The 23,678-nt window shown below is 41.3% G+C and overlaps 1 protein-coding gene across 2 annotated transcripts in view; it reads right to left on the bottom strand.

Moving 5' to 3' along the window:
- Positions 1–1,415: 1,415 nt before the first annotated feature.
- Positions 1,416–23,678, bottom strand: part of PIGM (phosphatidylinositol glycan anchor biosynthesis class M) — a 173,083-nt gene continuing 150,820 nt past the window's right edge. For both annotated transcript variants that reach the window (XM_085606909.1, XM_085606911.1), the window contains 3 exons: positions 6,977–7,235; positions 6,400–6,501; positions 1,416–2,091 (listed from right to left, as the gene is read on the bottom strand). In XM_085606909.1, the coding sequence (XP_085463035.1) occupies positions 1,921–2,091; positions 6,400–6,501; positions 6,977–7,235 (532 nt within the window). In that variant the 3' untranslated portion in view covers positions 1,416–1,920. The remainder of the gene's footprint in view (positions 2,092–6,399; positions 6,502–6,976; positions 7,236–23,678) is intronic.

The raw sequence follows: 23,678 nt of genomic DNA, 5'->3' as shown, positions 1-23,678 counted from the left end.
AGGGCAGAGAAAACATTTGATAGAGAGAAAATCCTACATACATTAAATTTACAGTACATCCTCCCAAACACCCCCCAATTGGGTACAACCAAGACCTCTCTGGCGGCCTGGGACAAGCCCACCACCTACGTGGGTTAAAAGAACAAACTATCTAGGTGGACCACCCATGTAGGTAGGGGGCAGATTGCGTGAGCGGAGGAACTGGACAGGGATGAAAGCTTGGAACCTCATTGGTAGCTCGACCATCTGGGATTTGGTAAGGATTGCGGGGGGGGGGTCATGAAGTATTTTCGTGAATTACAGGAGGAATATGATCTACACGAACCCCAACACTTCAGCTACCTACAGCTCAGACACACTCAACATGCGGAGGACATCCCTTGGGGGAAACTAGAAGACAACAATACCCTAGAGGGCAGGATACTCTTGTAGGAACTGACCACCAAGGCCCTCTTCCATACATATCGCACTCTGATAAATAACAGACCTGATAACCTTTATTCCCACAGATCTAGGTGGGCGGTAGATGTGGGCTGGGAGGCAGCTTTAATGCACTCTACCGAAGTAGTGATAAAATCGAGCCTCAGACTCATACAGCTGAAAGTACTCCATAGAGTCTATTACCACCGACATCAAATGTTTAAAACTGGCGGAGCATGCTCACCCAAGTGTTTGAGAAGTGAGTTCTATTTTCATACACTCTGGGACTGCCCCTGTATACAACCATAGACTGAAGTCTATATTAGGAGATCAACTTCCTTGCACCCCCCCTTTCTTATATTGGTCATTCCCAGTGAGGTAGATATTCCCAGGAAACAGCTCTTATTCTGTGCTGTGGGTTTCATCCAGGCAAAGTGAGACTTTGCTAAAGAATAGGGTGCTACAACTCCCCCTACTCTGGGCCAATGGCATGGCATACTGTATGGTAGCAAAGAAAGTAGTGTACACTGCAAGGGGCTGCCCGAACAAATTTCTTAAGATGTGGGATCCCTGGCATGCCTACAACTGCTGGACTGGAAAAGTGATGGTCAATAGAATAACCAGGTGAGAGAAGGTGGTGCCCAAGAGGGAGAAAGCCTGGGTTTACTGCCAGGACCTCAGCCAGACAGAAAAGGGAGATTGAGGAGTTGGGAACGATTGTCAGTACTTACAGATACCTCTGTTAACATTATCCTTTAGACCTTAGTGTAGCCTCGCTGACATTATATTCTGTAACGCTGTGTTCTATGTGCAGATTGTGTACAAGACTGTGGCAAGTTATTGTTGGCATTGGTATAGATGATAAAACCAATAAAAATAATTTTGGGAAAAAAAAGTGTACATATACTGCAAATTCTCCATCAGCAGTTGCTCTTCCTGGAAAACTAGGAATGTCATAGTTATATGTATGTATGAATTCCAAAAAGACTGAGAAACACAAAAGGAAACTAAATTAATTGTACAAACAAAGAATGCCATTGCTAAATTTGCAAGTTCCAAAAAGATTGAAATTTTCTTCAAACTTCAGATTCATGATACTGAAGGACACTTCTGAATTTTCATTTCGCTTTTGTAACATGAGCAAACAGCCAGTCAAAGCGGGGGAACTCTCTCTTGATTCTTCCAACAGGTGATAATAGTTCAGGATCAGGAAAGCAGCTGGTAACCGCCGACGCCAATGGAAAGGTAACATCACAGTTCAATATCCCATCTTTACCAGGATAAGTTTTCCTTTAATTTGTTTGCGTTTATCAAAAGCCTCACATTTTAAATTAAAATACTAATTAAAGGCTTAGATAAAGGCTTCCTATTGAAGGATTATTCCTCACTCTCTGCCCAGTGCTGAAGTCCCAGGTTACAGAAACCTTTCACATGTCCAGAAGTGAGAACAGGTCCCATGACAACTAATAAGGACTGACAGATTGTAGAATTTAACACATGCTAATGTAGCTTCAGTTTCTTCGCTCTTTGTATGCAGGGCTGGTAGTGGTTGATGATTTGAACAAGGATGAAGGAATTGATGAAAAGGAAAAGTAGCCCAGCCAGCCAGATCAGTAGAAAGGTATTATGTCCTTTAAATTCCAGATAATAGGCAGGAGCAAGCCAAAGTGCCTGAAATAGTAAAGAAAGAAATGTCAGTTGATTATTCGAATTTCTGATCAAAGACAAAAAAGTATATTGAACATGGACAGATAAAGATGCTTCACAATTTAATCCGTTTTTGTTTCCTCTGAAATGCTAGTGCAATGCTCCTGTAACATTGTTCGGACCTAATTACAGAACATTTTAAATGGTGAAAAAACATCAAATCCCTTTAAACTTGTTGTGTTGTTGAAGAATAGGTAACAGAGTAAGTGGTATATTCAAGTAAAGGTAAACATGGCTCTAACTTACTTTACAATTATTATTACTGTGGTTACATAACATGTGCAGAAAGATCTCTTCACATTTCAAACGTTATATAGACAGGTTTGAGTTTGAGGTAAAAACCAGTCAATTCTATTTAATCAGTTTAAGTAGCAAAATGAGTGCAATATCCTCAATCTTAAAAAGGGCTGCTTTACAAACGATGATTTTTTTTCTGTTAAAATCTCTATTACTTGAAGGAAATGATGCGTAAGCATTACACATGCCACATAGTTTTCACAGTTTCGTCCATTTTACCCTGGTAAAAAAATATTTCTGCAAAATGGACGGGAACAAAGCCCATTTGCCTAGTTCCTCACTACAGAAGCATCCAGAATGATGTGAATGAACTTTGAAAGTCTTTTGCACCACATCAGTTTTTTCATAATATGGCACTTGGGAGACCGATATCTTTCATCCAATTGTCTGTTGTACATTTTTAGGTTTATATATTTTTTCCATCAACTCATCTCACCAAGTGGCAATGGACTATCGCATGACGAGAACAACATGTAGATCTGTGGACTGAGAACTCAACAGAAAGACTTCATCAAACATTTAATAAGTAGTCTGCAACAAGTGGAAATTTCATACTCCCAAATCAGTGTTGCCCCAAAATGGGTCAAGGGCAAGAAAGGGATGGCAGGAGGCAAAATCAGTATTATAGGACTATAGACATATTTACTTATCCACGTGTTCCACTGCCCTCTCTTAACTATTATTTCTTCAAACCAGTAACCGCACTTTACCCCAGGGCAACCCCAACAAGGAACACGTCAGATAACACCAGTAACCTACCATTAAGCGGTAACTTCCCCAGAAACGTCTTCATAGACTACCTGTGCAAATGTATTCCCCTTCCTGTGGAGTTTCACCATTAAAAGAATGGGGAAGGCTACTGATGCTGTGATCTCACAAAAAGATTAAATGGAAGGGGGCATTGAAGTCAGAAGAAAAAAGAAGCTTGAACTCGCCCACCATAATCACCTTCTTTCCATTCCAGAGCCTGTACCGCCACCATCACAGTGCCTCCAGACAATGAGGCATCTCCTTTGCTCATTGTAGGCTGTGTATAGGCCACCTTAATCACTGAAGGGTCCCCACCATCCTGCTTAGTTACCAAGTCTCAAAACTCTTCTACCATCCACTGACAAAGGGCTTCATTTGCAACCTCAGTTGAGATAACCAAAATCCTGAGATTCTTTTACTTTGCAGCACTTACACCTTTGTAGCCAGCTACAACGCTGCCTTAGTGGCACATCCTCCTACATCTCAGCCATAGTCCTTGCGGATGAGTTTTTTTAAGACTCGCATTTTGTTCTGTTTTATGCTCTCTCTGTCTACTGTTCCACTATTAACACATAGCTACTAACCCACTTTTTGCACTTCCACATCTATAGTGCACATCATCTTTACCACCTTGGATTACTGAGTAACAATTGCCTTCCTTTTAATAAGCCCTCTTCTTCAGTGGCCTCTGGTTCCGTCAGAACTCCTTTCGAAGCCCCACTGCATAGGTTAAAGAAATTCCCCTTCACTTTTCTTTTTGCAACCATGTGCACTCTGCTAATAAACACAGCCAAGGGAGCACATCGAGGTGGATAGTTTGAGGAACTGACACTAGTGGTACTATTTCTACCTACAGCAGCACTATTGAGCCTTCGGGAGATAGGGACCTGCCTCTAATCAATTCAAGCTCCGGCCTCGCTGACACGGTGACACTACTCCCACAGGTTTCAATCCTGGGGTCTGAAAGGTACCCTGAAGGCAACAGAAAAGAGTGTTAGCTGTGATCTTAAACAGTACACACAAAGACTGTGCATCCTGGGACCCACTCTGAGCCCTCCATCACACCTTTATAATTACTAAATCTATATGCAATATGTACACAGAACATAAACAATGAAACACCAATAAAGTATGATGCAAAGGAATCCATCAAGTTTAGGAGTTAGCGTTAATAGTTAGGTTGTAAAATAGAAAATAAAATTATAGGTCGAAAGTTATTTGGGAATGCGATTTATAGCAATTTCCAGGGGAGCTATTTATTTTGAATAAGCACGGAATGGCGTAAATAGATATCAAACACTATAATGAGAAATTACAAACTGATTGAATGAAAGTAGATTGTCAGTCATTTTTTGAATGCCAATTCTTTGACCACCATTTCTTCTCCAGTATAAAGTCTCTATTAGGTGCCTTTTAAAATGTGAATTCCTCAATTTCCACACTTTAAAAGTATCTTGAACACATACCTTTTCAAGATGGAAGGGGGGGGGGAGGTTGTTACCTTTGCCCTCTTACAGGAACAATACGAGATGGCCCCCGCCGAGATGTTCGGGTACATGCAGGCTAAACACACGCTAGAGGCAGCCATTCCAGCAGAGGAGACTCTTCCTAAAGCCTCTCACTTAGATGACCGGCTATTAACGGACCACATGGACAAGAAAGCAATCTCCCTCACATACCGAAAAATCATTAACAACCAAATAGACCCTTTGTTAAAGCTACGGGTTAAATGGCAGGAAGAGGTGGGGGAACTGGATGAAACTGACTGGCAGGGGGCGATGGAATCACCCAGGGTAGTGGCAGTATCCACCAGAATATGCCTGGTACAACTTAAAATACTACATAGGACATACTTTACTAGAGTGACATTACGCAAAATAGGGAAAGCCACTGACCAGCGCAGCATGCGTCAATGTAACAACATAGGCACCTTCTACCACATTTTGTGGGAGTGCCCGGTTATCAAACTATACTGGACAGCAGTAATAAACACTATCATGGAGGTCAGCTCGAGTCCGGTTCCAACTAAATCCAAATGTTGTCTTCTGAATATATGGGAACCAACGGACATGAATCGTGCCGGCCAAACTTGGGCAACACTCGGGATGATGATAGCTAAACGAAATATAGCCCAGAAATGCGGGGCGGTGCAGGCCCCATTTCTCGAAGACTGATGCAGGAATATGTATATGATTATGGTGGCAGAAAAAGCCACGTACATCCACAGAGGATGCCCTAAAAAATGGGAGAGGGTGTTGGGTAAATGGAATATCTACAGAAGAAATATATGTACCCGCCCAGCAATGGACCGGGACTCAGAAGAGGAGGTATAAAAATGTAACAATGCAACTATGACTGTATTATACAACACACAATGTCGAACAAATGTGAGAACCATATATGCTACTGAATGAATATTGTAGACTGTCATCTTAATATTCTGTCAAATGTTAAAGATTCAATTGCAGATCTTTTTTCTTTAATAAAAACTGTTTAAAAAAAAAAGGGGGGCCAAGTTTTGCCATTTCTTTAGGAGGCAAATTATTAGTGGGTATTTTATGCACTGCAAAGTATATTTGTACCGCAGGACTGTTTCAATACGGTCACTGCAGGTGTTGCAGCAATTTCTATATTTTATATTACAGCAATACGGTTTTTCTGCAAATTTTAGGCACATAGGATCCGTAACATTTCTGACTTCCTAGAAGTTCGGGAGCCATTACAATTCACACCATTGCATGTACTTTACAAGAAAGGGAGGCAGTTTGCCCAGATTTTCTCATTGACCGTGAGGCCAAAATCTTGATATGGGGGATAACAACTGTCTATGTACAATAGTTCCATTTAGATTCAATGGTTTGTTGATTTCTGTGACTATTCTGAAAAATCAGACATGGATCCAATCCTGGACATACACGGGACATCACGGTTGTAAGCCTCCTGGATTCTGGAAGTTTGTTACTTATAGCAGACAATCTGATTTAGTGTAGCTACATTTAAGAATATGTACATCTTCATTAACGGTTTTCATTTATACAACTATTTTTGTCAGCAACATACTTCTGTTAAAACATGCCTATTACATTTACACTCTATAAATGGCTTAAGTTATCAACCAATTAATGGAACTATCTCTAGAGAAAGACTGCCAACTCAATTTGTTAGAGAACAGATCAAAATATTAAAAGGTTCACCTGTCATAAATGTCTCTTACGAAGCACGTACCTGTCCAGTGAACCACAGTGCAAGGAGGTAAATCCCCTGGCGGCATGACATCTTTAGAGTTGGCATGATCGGTGGCAGTAAGCACAGGTACCAAAGGAAATACTGAGACAAAAATGGAAAATCATTTTGTTTAGGGGTTTTGGGATTTAGACGCTTCATAAAATAGCAAATGGCACATTTTTCATTACTTTCACGTTTCAATAATGAGCCTGTAACCAATTCGGTTTAGCATAATACCCTCTAGAAACAAGCACTGGCATAGCCAATAGGTCTCGCCTTTGGAACCTTATAAGTATATAGTTATGCAGTACCCTCTACCTCCAGAAAGGCCACTCAGGCACCCACTGGGCCGCTGGAATTCGAATACCGGCCCCTCGGGCAATGCCCGAGTGCCCGTGTTACCAATCCAACGCTGTGCTTAATACTTTACTGAAACAGATGCAGGTGGTTGCTTAGTAAATGGATCCACTGGTCAGTTCTGAAAACATTTATTATGGTGGTGAAGGCTTGGGTAAATACACAAAAAATAATTTTGAAATTAAACAGACAGTGTTTCTTCCCTGCTGAAGGCACTTACCTGTGATGTGCAAACTTTGTTAAAGCTGACAAATATAGCGGTGTGAAGAAAGCAACAGAACACAAGGTCTTTGTAAAATGTCACAGATACGACAACAAGGAGAAGCAGCTGTGGGAGAAAGGCAGCAAGTCCAAGAGCAAAGCTCCAATTGCTCTCTGCGGTCAAATACAGCATATAGAAATAGGAGGAGAAATTGTGACGGATATCCCTGCGGGTTATATGGTATAGGTAGGTGTGCTCCAAAAACTCCCAGCCGTACCTGCAAGAAAAAAAAAAACAGAGAATGACTAAAGTCAACCATGTGATTTACAAGAGTAGCACACAAATGCATTGTTTATTTGAGCTTTGAGTAGTGAATTCTACCCCCCTTACAGAGTTTGCCTTGTTCAAAGTCTCTCAATATTACTCCAGCTCCGTTAAGACACTTCATGAAGTGGTGATTACACGGATCCACTTCTACCCTGGTCATGTGCCAATTCAGTTCCAAATAATAATTAAAAAAAGTATACTGATCAATAGACAAAAAAAAACATTCTTCGAGGTTTTCACAATAATATTTAATAAGCATTGTACAACCTTTTCCATTTTGGAAAGTGAATAGATATTCAGTGGCGGCTCCTCCGCCAAGGCAGTGGAGCGTTGCCCTACTGCTCATTGAGCAGCGCAAAATAAAAATAAAATGATAATAACAAGATGTTATAATCATTTTATTTTTCTTTGCTCCAGCCAGGTCGGGCAGGAAGGGCTCGTCGCAGAGGGAGCAGGAGTGGTTTGTACTCCCTCCCCATGTGCCATGACGGCTTGACCGGCCCTCTAGGGCCAGCCAAACCATCATGCTCTCTTGGCATGTTCTGTATTGGGCTGTGTTGCACAGCCCAGTGGAGAACATGCCCAGCCTCCCCAGGCACTGCCTGAGCGACCAAACAGGTAGCTCAGACTAATCACGACGCTGCTTTGGCAGCGTCGTGTTTGGCTGGTAGAGTCCAGAAGCCTGGGTGCTTCCAGTGGACGGAGGAGAGGCGTGCGGTGGCGGGAGAGACATGTGGCAGGGGTGAAGGTACATTTATCTATTAGATTTTCTTTTCACCCAAGAAAAGCTGTATTGGGCTCTGAAGACCAGCAAAGTGGCCCGATTATGTTGACCTTAAAGGTCACACCTGCAGGTCACCAAAAGAGCTGTTTAGGATTGGCCAATGAATCATGCCGGCTTTATCCAAAAACAAAACACAAAAAAACGATGGATTTAGGCCCAGATCTCTGTACTGGGGTGAATGTATGACATTGTTCTGCATTCTGTCCATCAATAGTTCTTTTTGCATTTGTCACCCCGAGTGGGACGGGTATGCTCAGACGTGAGTCCCGTGCTCTCCATGCCACTGTAATCAAGCTATCCTAGCTGAAGAGGGGTGAAACCCCGAAACCGGTCCTAGGATGCTTGTTTTCAGTCCAGGGAGGACCTGGCCTGGCAGTTCGGGCTGGACTGTTCCCATTGGGCACAGGGTCAAGACTGATTTGCATATGGCTGGGTCCAAACTGGAATGGCATGGTGAGCAAAAAAACTATGGATTTAGGCCCATATCTCTGTACTGGGGTGAATGTATGACATTGTTCTGCATTCTGTCCATCAATAGTTCTTTTGGCTTTATCAACAGAGGCAGACAGCCACAAGAGCGGAAGAGTAAACAAAACCGAGGCTTGGCCAGTGATGGGATGACTTTGGTGAACTCTCGAGGCCAACTGGTGTTCACCTACAAAGTCTCAGGGAATAATTGGAATTCGTCCCTTGGTGGCCATGAGATCAGACGGCAGGGGTCACCCAGTGTATGGAACATGAGTTAGCCCCACTAGGAAGTGAGGCATGCCAAGAGTACAAAAGGGCTGAGGGCCTCGAGATTGTGACAACACACCACCACAATAAGGCCCGAAAAACACTAGAGAAGGCAGCGAGTGGGATGAGCGTCTGCTAGACATGAAGACCAAGGAGCAGAGTGAGCGCATTCACAATGTTTCTATAGACAGTGTACACAAGGGCAACTGAGGCTAGAGGTTCACCTAGTCGAGTGGGCAAGGAACAAACATATGACCCCAACTCTAAAAGGGAACCGTGTCAGGCCTGAGGCACACTAAGGGTCCCAAACATCACAACACCTCACCCTCCATGCAGGCCTCCAAAGGTCCCCAGAGTCCAAAGCTGAAAGGGTCCCCCAAGAAAGAGAGTCTCGGAAAGAAATGTTGAATCCGGGTGAGCTGAGACACTGGGTCTGCCACTAAGATTGCCGGATCGAAGGACAAGAGAGACATATATCCATAAAAGCCTGTCTGTAGAGTGCCACCCCTGGGCGTTGAGAGAGCAGTGCAAGGGTGCAAAGAGGAAAGCTGCCCCCCCCAAAAAGAGCAAGATACAAAGTGATGCAGGTCTTGCTTCCCAGACAAACATCAAGTCTACTGCCCCATATGAAAGGATTACTAAGAAACTGGGGATGCCCTTCATGGAAGGCGCGCAGTGGGAATTCAAACTAGGGACTGCTACTGAACCCAGAGCAATTAGAGGGCAAACTTGGGGGGAGTGTCTATCCAAATTGCAGAGGAATGCCCGGCGGCTTAGCCTCCAAGACCCTGGGCCTGGACAGACGTCCAGCTCCTGAGCTTAGAAGATACATGAGAAAGGCATGGTAAAAGGAAGAAACTGCAGCAAACACTCAGTGACGGTCCTTTGGGCAGACTCAACATCCGAAAAAGTAGGATAAGCAGCTGGGTCGGAATGAGCTAGTGAACACTTATGATGTGCAGCGATGCAGCTCTCCTGACATCACGAAAGACTGAAGGAGATTCACTCTCGGGTCACCTCAATTCGATCTGACTTGAAGGCAGGTCTGCATTAATCTAAGGGCAACGTTTCCATGCTCAGAGGTGGAACACGTTATGTGGAGCTAGCTGTGGATGATATGCTGAAGATACAAGCACACGTATGTGACAGATTTTAAGTGCTGAAGAGCAAAATAGTGAATTTCAAAGCAGGACGGATGATGTGGAAAAGTGGTAAAGTCAGGACAATATAAGAACTAAGGGGGATACCTAGCGGTGTTGGAGGAGACAATAGTGAGGGCTTTATAGGCGACTTAGTGCAGTCAGTAACCTCCCAGATGCACACACACCCTGGCTGGACCACACCCATCACGGGAATTCACAGCAAGCCTGGAGAGATGCCTCCAGCAGGCTTTCTAATGAGGGCTGTCTTTTTCAAAGATAAAAAAAAACTGATCATGCAGTGTATGAGAACAAAGTTGACTATCATCTTCGGGAAGCATTTTCGCCCTGTCATGGACATCCTGAGAGAACAGTATATCGCATATTATTGGGGGCATCCATTTCATATTCAGTTTGCATGAAAAGATCAATGGAAAATGCTGCACTCCTTCCAAGAGAAGTAGAAGTTACACGCCAAAACGTATGATGAAGAGGGAGTGAATGACTGGTAGCAGAGCTTGGGGATCGGCCCAGTTGACTCAAGGTATTCTTTGGAGAACGGTTCAGTACAGGACGATGGCTGTGCGTAGTAAAGGCTTGGCAACCTAGAGACTTGGTAGTCTGTAGGGAGTGTGTTTTTCATGATGACTTGAGTATAGGCTGAAGACCATGCCCAGCAATGTCAAAAATTATGTAATTTCAGATGTCATGAGTAATTTTATCAATAATGTCATAGAAAATGTCATGGGTAAAGTAATATGTGAGGTCATAAGCACTGCATTGCAACGGTATAAGTTATATTTACTAGAAATAACTATTAACTGGTGAATCTCAGTGATTATTTTTAATTTAAAATATGTTGTTTAAACTGACATTTTCACCTTACTATGACGTCACTCTAACCTTTGAATTTTTTTAATCAGTAAATTTCTGTTTTAAAAAAAAATGCAAAGTAACACATTATTACTATACCTACCTACAATGTCACTTTAATCTCAAATTTTTCCAGTGAATTTCTAGCATTTTATAAACATATGTAAATATACCAACCATCCCATCACGGCCCCATATTCAAATCTCTCCATGGGTGACCACCACCCTGCACCGCACGCAGCCCTCACTTTGCCACTGGATTCAAGCTAGCCTGACTGATGGGGGCTGTTAGCCCGAAACCGGTCCCAGGATGCTTGTTGCCGGTCCAGGGATGACATGGCTTGGCAGTTCGAGCTGGACTGTTCCCATGAGGCACAGGGTCAAGACTGATTTGCAGATAGCTGTGCCTGAACTGGGGTGGGGAAGTGAGCTAAAGAACCATGATGGATTCAACCCAGATCAGTGACTGGGGGTGAGTGTCTGAAAAGTTTCAGCGCTCCGTCCATCATCTCCTTGTGTTTGCTCAGCTCATCTCTCAGCAGGCTTTAGGGTATATTCTTACATTTCCCCTTTCAGTTTCAGCATGATCAGTCAAGTGGGGGCTAATAAAAAGGTGGTCTCAAAATGAGTTTTCCACATTCTATTTTCCATGGGATAATCAGACAGCTACAGCCAAAACAGCAGAACAGAATTACACCAAAATTGCCAAAAGCTATGTTTTGATCCAGAAGTATGCTTTTTGGGGATTTGGTATAAATCCATTAAGTAGTTTTTGAGAAATTAAGGTTCACAATTTATGTATTTTGCACGTCACAGAGGATCCATGTAACAGACAGATCAAAATAAAAGATCTGATTGGCTGCCACAACATCAACAAAGATGTTGTGGCAGCAAAAAGCCAAAAATCTTAGCAAACGCTCTGGAAAGTTTAAGGGACATAGTCAAAAAGTTTCTAAATTATTTATTACTCCAGCCAAGGAGCGCTCGGTAACACCCTTCTTGGGATTATTTGCCATAAGGTTTATGCTCTGCGGTGCCCAAATCTGGGCAGGGGTGCCACCAACATATAAAGTGTTTTTTTTAGCGGGGGGGCTGCAGTTAGTGCAGCAGTCCCCAGAAAACATTTATAAAAATAACCCAATGTTTCCAGGGGTCTATAGTACATGAACCCAGGAAAGGTTTCTGCTATTTTCAAGCAATCCTAGAGCTTTTGTTACAGCTAATTGAATCAAATATAACTCACACCCTCGCCTTGAGCTGCCTAAACTTCACATATAACGAGGTGCGGCTCCTCTGCTTGAGCAGAGTAGCGTCGCTCCATTAAATTCTCCCCAAAGCCAGAGAGATGAAAAATAAAATGGTCATTTATTACCATTTTATTTTTCATACCCCCATCCCGAGCCGAGCATCAGGACAGAGCCGCTGCTGAGCGACAGGAGCAGGGAGGAGAGTGGGCTGTCCAATGCACTGTTTAAAGTGCACATGTCTTTTTGGCAGGCCGTTTTGAAACGGAAAGCCACACATATGCACTTTAAACATCTCTAACTAGAGAAAGACAAAGCCTCCATAGCAGTGTAGAGTACAGAGTGAGGCCGCTCTCACCAAACCTAGCACTGCACTCATGCTGGTGAGAGCAGTACTAGCATTGTTGAAGGGAATTGCAGCATCCTGTTCCTGTGGGTGTCGGCGAAAGAAGAGCTTCAGATCGGAGGATTTCGTGTTTGCTAAATCTTAATTTTTTATTACATTTTGCACACGCGCCCCCTTATATGCCAGCCGCCACTGCATATAACATCAATCATGACATGTTCAATGACAGCATTGATAACATTACTGATGGTATCTAAAAATATATAATTTAAGACAACAATGTGCATGGCGAGGGTGCAAGTTATAGTTAAAATTAAATGTATTAACTGATGAATCTCAGTAGTTGTTTTTGTCAAACATTTTATATTGTAACTGACATTGTCACCTAACTATAATTCCCTGCACTGTAGCTGGCTGCAAGATCATCTACAAAGTGTCAGTACATCGACTGAAATGGTGAACTCGGTCAGTCTGAGGGGGAAGGCCACAGACTGGTATACAGCACACAAGCAACTCTACACCAGGGCAGGAAAAAGAGCTCAGCTGACCTCTGGTGTCACTCAAGTTTGCTTACAGCTGCCAACCAGAGGGGTCTTATTTCATGCCCTCAGCTAGTCCAAAGCATGGCTCTTTAAGTAGCACTGCTATGCACAATGAACATTTAACCTCAGAATCCTAAACGAAAAATTCAAAATAGAAGTTCAAGATTAGAAAGCCAGCCCTAACGGGAATCACTTGGCAGGTAAACGATTTCAACATGTGAATTCTAAAGACATTATTCATAGTTGTGCATTTTTCGATAAGCACCGTGACCTGGAAGAAAGATAGGAACTAACGTTTCCCAATGTTATGCTCTGGAAAACTAGGCTTGTACTAAACCAAAAACACGAGGGTAGCAGCAGGTTTTTTGATTTAGAGTTGGCTTTAGAATTACGAAAGACATTGGTGTGCTGATAGTCCGCAACGGATCCCTGATTCTCTAGCAGAGGGCAGATGTCATTAAGTGGGCAAAAACTGAGAGCATTGTCCTTTGTGGAGACAAAAAGAGGGATCTCCACGAGCGATTAATTGCCAATTTGTGGGATGGGTGTTCTCTAGGGTTCCTCTCTGAGCCCCACTTTGTTTAATATCTGCATCCAACTTTTGGCCCAGGTTGGGAAATCCCTGTGGCTCACACTGGTGTCCTACGCAGATGACACCCAGATCCAACCTCATGTCAGATATGGCTCATTTCCAAAGGGGTATGTTAGCAGTTTCAGAGTGGATAGAGGCTACTTGTTTGCAATTGAATACAAGCAAAACTGAGATTCTCCTTCTAGGGAAAGACCCCAACTCTTGGGGCACCACTGGTGGCCTCTCTCAGTTGGTCTCCCTCCTCGTCCTAAGTCTGTGTTCAAAAACCTGTGTGTCTTGGCGGACAATACACTAACTTTAGAAGCACAGACGAAAATCAGTGTTGGGCACATGCTTTGGACTTCTGTGCAGGCTTAGACCCATTCTTTGATTTTTTTTTTTTACCTTCCCACCTGACAAGTAAATTATTCAGGCAGCTATCCTTTCCCGGATAGACTACTGTAACATCCCCTACCTGGGAACTAACAAGGCTGTGGTTCGCAGACTCCAACTGGCTCAAAAAGCGCGGCCAGACTGCTGTTCTCGCTTCCAAAGAGTTGTCCTGTCTAAGGCATTAATCGCAAATTGCATAGGCTTTCGGTTGAGAAGCATGTGCATTTTAAGAACTTGTGCACCACCCATAAGATCTTTTTTCCCCAGGGGGCCTGCATCATGTCCAATCTAGTGTCCCCGTACATGCCCTCACTGTCACTGCTTTCAGTCGATCGTAATTTGGCTTCTGTTCCACGTGTTAGGAGAGTCAGAGAGGGAGGCTGTTCTTTCTGCTCTAAGGCCCTTCCCTTTGGAATGCACTCTCTCTATTCATTATAAGTGTCCAGAACCACAGGTTTTTCAAAAAATCCTGAAGACCTGGTGGTTCTCTTCTTAGCTGCTTCCTGCAGCACTTTGCGATAGGTCTCTTCTTGCAGTTTGCTCTTTTAGGACTAGCGCTGGGACGCCCCATTGCTGGGGCAACTAATTTTATAACATAACATAAATGGGGTCAATAAGATTTGCATTCTATAATAACATGCTGTTGTGCAGCTACACACATCTGCGCCCCAGCAAGAAGCTGGACTTTTACATTTTTTCTTTGCCTAAATTCTATATCCTTGATGATGGCCTGCTGTCCAATCTTTAGTTCTTGTCAGCGACCGATGATAGTAACTAGCTACTTTCTGATTATTTGTTTTCAAACACATTGCATTGGCATTTAAATCAGGTGCATGGTACAAACACAAGTGAAGCACCAGTGGTTGTGACATTTCAGCCATATATCACACTTGCCATTAACATATCAAGGAAATTCTAGTCTATCCCCCAACTCCCTCTACCCTCCATGAGTTGTGTCATAAGTTGCAAAGATTTAGATTACAGTTTGTCAATGCCCACTACCAGCTCCCTAGGACACCAATCATACGCGGGGAGGTCAATGGCTCCTGTGGCGGCAAAATATGTAGTGTGTGTGGGGTTGTGAGTTGTTTCTATGGAGTTCCCAGGTCAGATTGTGTTGCATGCACAATCTACTTTCTAATCTTCGACATTTCCCTCTACTAAAGTGAGTTCCACACAGGAGCGCAGCTGGATTCAGGTATGACATGATTCCATCATGTATCTCCTATAATGGTCAAGCTTAAATGGATGCAGATTGAAGAGAGATGTTTCTTCAAACTATCCTGCACTATTCATAAATTAATTCACTCTGGATCCTCCAACTACCTTGCTAAGAAAATGATCATCAAAAAAAGATCTGTAGTGCTGATCCCCTCCTATTCCAAAATCCTGCAATTCAAAAAATGTTTTTACTTTAAAACAACCTTTCTCTTGGAGAGCTCACAACATTTGGAACTCTATCCACTGACTTATCAGGGCTATTCCTCTGCTCAAATTATTCATTAGAGAATTGAAATGTGTGTTTTAACGTCACACTCAACTATGATCATCCTTCTGATCCCATTCACTGTACATAACTATCACCTACCTAGGACCTCTTATTTTTAATTAACTACTCTACTTCATTTAATCTGTGTATACTTGTGGGCCTTAAGACTACCTTCTCTTACCCTATACAAATGGAGATACATGGTATACTCCAGAATATGAATAAGTAAGGACATAAATAAAATGCTAGATACCTGTATGTCTTCGTGCATATGGCTATAACTATATCTCAAAGACTCACATGTAACAGAACTTGGCTTTTAAAAACTATACTGTCAGATTTATTTTGGAAGCCAATTTATTTTGGAAGAACCTGGCAAGTGACTTAGCTATTAATATTCAATAATGGGGTTTCCCAAGGTTCAAGCGATGCTGTATGGGACCCCGCTCCCTCACTCTATCCCAGCAGTGACCCGCACGGTCTTACTTGCGTGGATATACGCGCTTTGACTGACACATTGGGGCAGAGTTTAGCCCCCAGAAGGCCAAGATTCTAATGGGGGTGCTGGGGAAAGGAGGAGTTTCCCAAATCTACCGTACCCTCATTATTAATGCCTCGCCTACACTTGACTACCTCAGAACACGCTGGGAAAATTGGCTGGGTCCCCCTTGACGATGATGACTGGCGGGACACCCACATGTGATTACCATTTCCTCCTGCCTGAGACTAATCCAGACATACTATCTATACTGTGCCTTTTACCGACCCCCAGCCTGCCCCGGTTGTGCAATGACCCCTGGAGACTTACTACATGGTATGGACATGCCTGGCAATAGACAGATACTTGACCACTATAGCCGTAGAACTTACTGAGGTGCTGGGCTGAGAGGTTACCCGCACACCTGTGGTTTTTCTTCTTGTGGTTCTGGAGGGCGTGGGAGGATCACAAGCTGATAAAGCATTCCTGAGCACAACCCTCATGGCAGCGAAAAGAGATATATCCACCAAATGGAAACAGCCCACCCCCTTAAGTGCTAGAGGCACTCTTGGGGTTTGATACCCAGTGATGACCTTTGACTACCATTATTTTAACTGACTTTAGTGTGTTATTTCATCCTAGCCTGGATGTACGACGGTCCTGCATATGCCTTGCTTCTTTTACAAGTTTTTTTCTTGTAATCTTGCAGTCTTTCAGTTGGAGCTGTCACGGAGTAGGATAGCCTTGCCAAGAATAGAACATGTGGGATGTGCATTTGAAAGCGCGAGAGGGAGAGAGAGGTATGGAATGTACTTTTTGGTCTAGAAGTGCAGTATTGTGGGTGGTGATGCACACATGTGCTCAGTATTGTACATTGAGAGATTAAGTGTGTGAATCTATAAGCAGTTGTGCACAATTGTGCATTGTGTTGAACATTGATGAGAATTATGAAGTTCTTACTATTGGCTTTGACATGGCCTCATGTCACCCTTTTTCCCTGACTTTGCCTTGCTTCAGCTTTTCTGCGTGCACAGCAGAGCTTGCAAGTTGCTTGGGTTATTCACGTTCAAGGTCTTTTTGTTTTTGTGAGGGATTGTTTATGTACTCTGAAAGGCTTTGTGAGCTTCGTCAAGATAAAGGCTGGAACATGCAAGATTTGGAGAAGGCGACGTGAGAACTCCTTCCTGCCACGGGAATGTTTGCTTGGAGCCTGGCCAGTTCTGGTAAGATTCCTCTGGCCCGGGGGAGGTCTTTCTCGAATCTTCTAGTGTGTTTAAAGCTGAGGGTTGCAGACTCAGAGACCGTGATTTTGGAATCAGAACGAGGACTGACGTGTCTATTTCGGGACAACGTGGTTGCTGAGCTCTGAACCCCGGCTGTGAATCTCCCGGTCAGAAGTGGGCTAAGATGCAGATGCAGTGCTTGCACCAGGTGATGTATTGAGTTTTGGTTATTGCCATTGTGATGTTTGGCCAGTGGCTTTGATCATTTGAGGTGTTTTCTTTGTGATGTAGGAGTGAATTGAGGTACACATCCAAAGTAATCATCTGGAATGAGTCTATAAGATAATACATTTTAATGTATGTTTTGCATACATGTTGATGGGATTTGTCCATGTATATTCCTACAAGATTTGTAACAACAGCCGGGCTTTAGTATTTTGTTTATGTCTATAGGAAAGTACATAATTGGGAGTACGGCACCTTTAAATAATCACGTTCAGTTCAAGCTAGTCATGTGATCAAGACCGCTGTGTCGGTCGAAACGCGTCTGAACCGAATCATGTTTGTGGAGAAATAAACTGAGCACTATTTTCTACACCAGCATATATGTGTCCGTGTCTTTTGGTAGTACCGGCTGGTACCACGGAAGGTGGATTTGATGTGTACGAGGAATCGACGTCTTCTCGGCAACACGGACCCCTCACTTTAAGCAGGCCGACGGAATCGGAGTCGAGTTGGAGTTGTGTGCTCACCTATGAGCAATTTACAAGTTGGCCCCCTGCATCCGGCATTGAGATACTGACAGCGAGGCAAGACGGTGAAGAAATACAAGTCGGAGGACCTGGTTCTTCGCCGACGTGCACGGAGTAAGTTCAGTTACGTGTCATACAGCAGGTGTGAGGAGCTGGTTGACTGCCTATATATAATAACAGGCAGTGCTCGAAATAGACTTTAAAAGACACAAACATCGGTGAAATATGTCGAGCGTTACTATTAGAGAACGTGAGATGGCAGCAGAGGAGCTGTTCTTAAATTTACCCGTAATGAAACAGAGTGGCAAAATTAACACTAAGGAAAATTCGGAAAACGTGGATGTCAAAAGTTTGTTGAAATCTTTGGAGAAGCACAGCCGCAGTGAAATGACAAAATGGTGGGAGATCACTTCATTAGAAAAATATCACGAAGTGGGTCGAATACCAAGGGGGCTAAGAATAATGTTGGCGCCAAGTTTTGACAGCCCATACCCCATGCTTCTTAAAGAGTGGGCAGAGAGTAACTTAGAAGCATCTATGCGACTAGTATGCCTCTTAATCAAATATGCTAAAGTTGATAGAGCATCAAACATGGGGGAAATAGATTGAATTCAAATAGAACTCAGTAAACCAGAGTACCTTGCGAGTAAAGATTTCATTGACAAGAACATTAATGAAATGAAGGATCGCATTAAGAAACAGGAACTGGTCATCAAAACGAGGAAGGCATACAAATTTGCCTGAGATAAAGGCGATTATGAACAAGGGCAGGTGTTTACTTTTGCCGACTCTGTGCATAGATGTGGGAGTGGGTGATTCTTTGGGTGCATGGTTTTTAGAGTGTATCTGTGATGAACTGTATGGTTGAGTGGGTGTATGTATGGGTCTGTTAGGGATTGAATGTATATCTCAGTGGTACATGTGTGACTAACTACATATGTGAGAGGCAGTATATATGCGTGTAAGAGTATATAAGTGGGTATATGTGAGTGTGTGAATGTGAGTGGCTGTATGGATGAGTGTGTGCTTGTATCAATGATTGTATAAGAGTGTAAGAATGTGGTACTATTTTTATGAGTAAGTGAACTTGAGTGTGTATAACTGCATAGGTGAGTAAATGGGAGTGTGATTAATTATTTCATGACTGACTAGGTTTGAGAGTACCGCTATGGATGATTGGTGGTGTGTGAGAGTCTATGTAGGTGTATAAATGCATATGATAGTCTTGTACGGAGTGACTGTAAGTATGAGTGACTGTACAGGTGAGTGAGTGGAGGTTATGTAGACCTAAGAGTTAATGAGTGGGTATGTAGTTATTGGTATTGGAGTATCTATGGTTTTGAGAATGGACGTCTGAAATTTTGAGTTGGTGTATCAATGGTTAAATTAGGGTGCGAGAAGATGCAGTAATTTATCACATGGATAACGTCATCAGTGATGTCATCAGTGATGTCATTTGAGATGTCATGAGTGATGTCACTGACCATGTCATGAGTGATGTAATATGTGACGTCATCAGCAGTGCATTGCGGGGGCGCGAGTTATAGTTAGCTGAACTAACTATACCAGGGGAATTTCTAGGGTTTTGTACGAGGGAAATGTCCAGCTAACTATAACACCCCTGAAACCTATGGTTTTTTCAGTGAATTTATAAGGTTTTTTAAATGCCAATTCCTAACTATAACGCCCCTGAAACCGTTGGTTTTTTCAGTGAATTTCAAAGGTTTTTTAAATGCCAATTCCTAACTATAACGTGCATGAAACCTATGGTTTTTTCAGTGAATTTCAAAGGTTTTTTAAATGCTAATTCCTATCTACAACTTATCTCTGTAGATATCATGTTTAATGATTTTGATTGGATTTGTATATTTTTCAAATTCAGTGTGTCAATTTCATTCATTTTTTTTTTTAAACAAACTTTATTAGTTCATTGAACAAAATGCAATCAATCCCCGTCCCCCATAGTCCGCCCCCGTCAATTTCATTCATTACGTTTTTTTTAAAATACTTTATCACCATTTTTTAAACTTATTTTTTCAATTAATTCTTTTAAAAATGAAAAAAAATTATTTGAACTTAATGGGTTTTTCAAACATATTTATTTAACTATATGTTCAAAATTTTATTTTATACATTTTTTTCAATGTTTTCGGATCCGCGCACCCTAAGTGCACCGTTCTCGATCCCTACGCGATAGCATCCGCGCATGGTAAGCGTTGGGTACGTGTTTAGTGCGCGATTGCAATGCGACCGGTACGCGACTCCCAGCCTATACGCGACACGTTCGATGTACGTAACGCGACGTTTATGCGCTTCCGCGATGCGTCAACTGCGTCTATGACGCGGTAGGTGCGCGGATCCCGCGAAATATTTAACATTTAAAAAAACCTATATATGTATTTCATGTGAATATTCATTGAAGTGCAATGCGACTTTGTGCTATGGTGAGCAGTCGATCGATCTGATGCCGGCAAGAAAGTCACATTTGCTAGTTTTTTTTTTTTTTTTTATTGTTCCCTGAAGTTCATTGTTTGGTTTCTCCTGTTTTGTTTTTGGGGGGTTTTTTTGCAGAAAAACCAAAAAAAAATTACAAATTGTTCAGAAAACTCAAAAAAAATTATAAAAGAAGAAAAAAAAAAGTTTTTGTAAGAACTAACTTTCCTGGTTTAAAAAAAGAGCTAAATTTCTTTGATAGTGTGTGAAAGTTTAGATGAATGTATGTGTAGTACGTAATTGACAATGAATGCATTAGTAGCGTATGGTGAATGTATAAGTGCAGAACTATGAGGAAGTGCTGCAGCATCACACAGTAACCTCTTTAACTGCAGTGTGCTGTAGTACTTCCGAAGCACAGGGATGCAACATATGTGCATAAATATGCTGCAAATCTATGCTTCTCTCTGCACAGCTGCTTAAATTGCAGCCATGTGGTGACACAGGCACCCTTGCACCATAGTGCAAGGATATCTGTGTCATGTGCTGTTTGTTTTTGTGCAGGAAGTCACACCTTCCTGCACAAAAACAATCAGAAAACGCACTTTTCTCCTTCAATGTATGCTGAACATTTTAGCATGCATTGAAGATATAAAAATGTGGAGAAATTAAAACAATTCTCTTTGTTGTGCTTTCCTACACCAATTTTAAAATGGTGCACCATTCATACACATATCGAGATTCATGATTTCTGACAAATCTAGACATGTGTCTTGTTCTATGAGTATTCAGTGCAATCATGCACAACAACACTTATAGAACACCCTTTCAACGCAAAGTGGTGTGTATGATGAGGTTGTATTTACATGGAGTATAAAAAGTGCACAGAGTGCCTTTTCCTCTCTTTGTAAATATAAAAGAGTGTCTTGCGCAATAACTATGTTACAAAAAGTGACATATTTCCGGTTTCAAAATTCCTTGCGAATGATAGAAGGTAAGCACAGAGTTTTGTCTCCAAAGATGTTCAAAGAAGAATGATTGAAATGATTGCGGTCCTTCAATAGGTACAATGGGAAATATTATGAACCCCTCAAATCTCTTTTTTTGCAGGTCACATGATATCTGATTATGGTCAGATTTGAAAACTACATACGTATAAACAGAGTGTTTTTAGAAACATGTTTCAACTTTGTAGCTTCTTGCAGACCTCGTCATTCTGCATATTGAGACTTAGTTAAACTTATCTTCATAATAATAGGAATAAAAAATGGTATACATTTTTTTCATATATTCATTGCAATCTAAATTCATATAAATTGCTTGTTTTAAAATTTAGATCTGTGAAAGAAAAGAAAAACAAATTATAACATGTAATAATACATTTTTTATAACACAGCAAAATTTCCACAAAGTAATTTGTTTGCCTTTTTCGCTGTTCTCAGAATATATTGAATTTCACTAGAAATAGTGATTTCAATCGTACTCATCACGTAACAGCAGGAAAAAAAGAAACAATCAGAAAGATTGTTACAAAAAAAAAACAACATACTATTCTCAGTAAAATACCAGAAAATACAAATCACACATATATGAAATGCTTACAGATTACAACATTTTATAACTTTAACTTCTAAAAACTGTAAATATTGCCGCATTAAAATAATCACCGAATAAATGACCACCCAAAAGTCCATAATTCAAAAATATACCTTTCCTTGAGGCCAAATGGTATTTTTGCACTTCTTCTTTATGTAAATTGTCCAATGGTAGTCCTATTAAATTATAATAATAAATTCCTCAGAGAGTGAATTATCTTCCTAAAACTTTGGCTTTAAAAATATTAGGTAGGAATTTGGTAATTCACTAGGCAAACGTTGTTTGAAAACCAACTGGGCATCATTACAAAGTGTCCAGCCTTTGTCACATTTTAGATAGGCAGTGTAATGTCCAGATGTGGTGGAAGGACCATCATGGAAAATTATTGCAATTGCTACAAAAGTCCTTCCTGATATTGATAGTTGTGCTGCTACAAATTGTTTTATTAAAGTATCCAATTTTCTTCCGTCAGCTGTACAACGTTGCATCATTAAAATTATGTATTTTCCATATTTTGTTAAGAATAATGTGGATAACATTTCTGATTTAAATTACCTACACTCCATGTTTTGAATTGCACCTTTCACTTATTTATTGAAAAACACTGATTTACAGTCTGGTAATGTTAAATACAGAAATCTCTCAGTGTCTACATTGGTGCTACATGTATACATGCAATTTTCACAATAATGTACCCATTTGTAAGAAAATCCAAAAATATTTTCTATTTCTACACCTTCATTTTCAAAAATGGTAAGCATATACATTAAAAATTCCTGAGCATCTTGTTGGATATTTTGTGTAAATTGTGTAGAACCAGAACACACATCCAAAAGACTACGAACATCTGAAACGGATTGTATTTTACTTCTATCTGTTGTCAATTCTTCACAAAGAGAATGCAACAGAGAACAAAATCTTTTTTGCCGATTCTCCATAATTTGTTCTTGCAAACCTTCAAAATAAAAAACAACATTGACCACTACATTAGCATAGCAGTTGGCACCATAACTATTTTCAAACTGATAACCAACAATCTCTCCAACAGTGTCCAATTTCTTTTTACCTGCAATCACAACATTATCTTGTTCTGTTCTTTTCTTGACACCTTCAGAACAGATATTCTCTAACCTTCCTTTTCGACCCACTACACGCTTTTCAAATACATGATATTGACCTAAATTTGGAGCATACACCCTTCTTAACCTATTATACTCTTTTACACAGTTTGCATCTGCAGTAACCTTTGTCTCATCAAAATCAATCAAAAACAAACCAGATAATGTTCGGACTTGCGAAAAAGCAACATATGCCATACCCTCTTTAAATACGGTAGATCCAATGTTCACCAATGCACTGTCTACACTTAATCCTTGAGATTTATGAATAGTCACTGCATATGCCAGAGAAAATGGAAATTGTTTCCTATGGCCATATAAATCTTAAACAAGCAAAAAACGAACTGAACAACGACCAATTTCTTTAACTTCTTCAATCTGATCAAATTTAATTTTTAAAAATTCAATTCCTTCTTTTTTTTGATAATTAACAAAATCCACCACTTTGCCCATTGCACCATTAACTAAACCTTTCTCTACATCCAAATTACGCCTTAAAATTATCCGACAGTTTACACACACATATATTGTCTTTTCTAAACCAGCAGTTTTAGATTTTTTTTTCTTCTAAACAATCAAGTTTTGATCTCAACTTACCCGTCAAAATAAGTGATTCCTTCATGCAGTATTTTATCAATGGCTTCCATTTTTACAATTTCTTCATTTTCAAGTTTTAA

This window comes from Triturus cristatus, chromosome 5_2 (assembly GCF_964204655.1).
Source record: "Triturus cristatus chromosome 5_2, aTriCri1.1, whole genome shotgun sequence".
Lineage (NCBI taxonomy): Eukaryota > Metazoa > Chordata > Amphibia > Caudata > Salamandridae > Triturus > Triturus cristatus.
This window is presented reverse-complemented; position numbering and strand designations above follow the sequence as displayed.